General features: G+C 38.9%; 1 protein-coding gene across 1 annotated transcript; it reads left to right on the forward strand.

Moving 5' to 3' along the window:
- The first annotated feature begins 282 nt into the window (after positions 1 to 282).
- Positions 283 to 1,591, forward strand: LOC111668093 (progestin and adipoQ receptor family member 3-like). Its single transcript, XM_023424034.2, has 2 exons — positions 283 to 513; positions 1,193 to 1,591. Exons 1-2 carry the CDS (start codon positions 320 to 322, stop codon positions 1,431 to 1,433), a joined length of 435 nt encoding a protein of 144 aa, XP_023279802.2. The 5' UTR covers positions 283 to 319; the 3' UTR covers positions 1,434 to 1,591.
- The last annotated feature ends 67 nt before the right edge of the window (positions 1,592 to 1,658 follow it).

A 1,658-nucleotide genomic window follows, 5' to 3' on the forward strand; every position in this document is an offset into this window, starting at 1 on the left:
GTTAGCTAGCAGATATGAGCTTCTGTAGTTTCTATAAATAGAGGATCATTATGTACTTCACTTGTTGAATTCAACACATAATTAAAGATGCAGTTTCAGTAACTTGGTCACTTACTCCTTATTCCATTAAACAGTAAGAAATTTCACCTGCCACAGTAGCAGGTAGATCTGACAAACTTGTCTACAGTTTAAATGTGTCGGCATTAAACTGGTCAACCGTGCCTTACTGTTTTTTAATTAGACTTGCTATATAAGTTCCAGCCTTAATTGAATCTGATCTGGATCTGGCTTCTCCGCTTCAGGTCACGCTAAAGCAGCCATGCCTCAGAAACCTCAGAAGAACACCCAGACGGCACACTACATCGAGCTGGGAGGTTATCAGTACTGGCCTGTGCTGGTGCCCCGAGGGATCAGACTGTACACCTACGAACAGATCCCAGTGTTTCTGAGGGAGAACCCCTACATCACAGATGGATACAGAGCCTACCTGCCCTCCAGACTGTGCATCAAAAGGTGAAAAGCTTTATTAATAAGTGACTTCATTACTTGTCTTGTATTTCCTCATTACTCCCCAAAGGAGAAATTTTGAATCTTGATCACTCCTCAGGGAAGCCAGTGTGCAGAGTCAACTTTAGTGGTTGGCTCGGGGATGTTTTAATCAGCTGTCTGTTGAATATTTCATGCAGTGCTTTATTACGTTTTTAAAATTTAGATCAATTTAGATTCATCCTCTCAGTCCACACTAAAATTGTAGAACACTGTTTATATAATAATACAACATAAGAAGAGGGTGATTTCCTTTCAACAGTGCAGGAAAACAAAACATTGTCTTTTTGTCCTTGACATGCAGTGGGTTTTTGTGTTGTTTCAGTTTTTCTTTCTTTAAGGATACTTCCTGAAAAATAAATCGATATCCTGAAATACAGATGGGGTTTCCTTTTTCTTTTATTGAGAACAATATTTAACCACTGACAAATATTGATTCGGATTTTGTGAAGCAACAGAAGTTTGTTCGGGGAGTTATAACAGCTAATTACACTAAAGCAATTTTATTCTAGGCAAGTATGAATATAAATACTGTGAGCTGTGCGGCTGAGATTACTGATGCCAGTCTGTAGTGAGGGATGATTTTAGGACGAGGAGAACTGACATATTTTATCTGATTTTGAAGTTTGTAAATCCTCTTTTGCAGCCTCTTCATTCTGTCCAATGAGACGGTGAATATCTGGAGCCATCTGTTTGGCTTCCTGCTCTTCTTCTGTCTCGGGGTGTACAACATGGCCTCTGTGCTGCCGGCCTTCGGTGCCTCCAGAGAGGATTACGTCATCTACTCCATTGGGCTTTTCTGCTTCCAGGTACAGGACCGAGTTTTCCAGTTACGTCAGCCATTACTGTGTGGTTATGATGTCATCTTATTATATTATATATTATAAATACAAAGCACTGGTGGTTTTGTTTTGTCAGGTTTAAGTATAAATATCTGAACTCATACATGTTTGCTTTTTCACACCAAATTCTAAGTTTGTTGTCCAGTTAATAAAAATGAATAAGGCTTAATTGCAAACAATATTTAATGTCTGTTTCCGTCACCTTCACATTTAGCAAAGTTTATTTAGGCTTATTTTAGCTTGTGTTCTGCTTTCGAGGCTCAGTTACAA

Source organism: Seriola lalandi, unplaced genomic scaffold, assembly GCF_002814215.2.
Source record: "Seriola lalandi dorsalis isolate HSWRI2012SDOR001 ecotype SW California unplaced genomic scaffold, Sedor1 jcf7180002003864, whole genome shotgun sequence".
Classification (NCBI taxonomy): Eukaryota; Metazoa; Chordata; class Actinopteri; order Carangiformes; family Carangidae; genus Seriola; species Seriola lalandi.

Excerpts from the sequence above, each read along its gene's own strand:
- LOC111668093 (XM_023424034.2), top strand. The coding sequence starts at position 320 with ATGCCTCAGAAACCTCAGAAGAACACCCAGACGGCACACTACATCGAG. Across the intron at positions 514-1,192 it reads TCCAGACTGTGCATCAAAAG|CCTCTTCATTCTGTCCAATG; the intron begins GTGAAAAGCTTT and ends CCTCTTTTGCAG.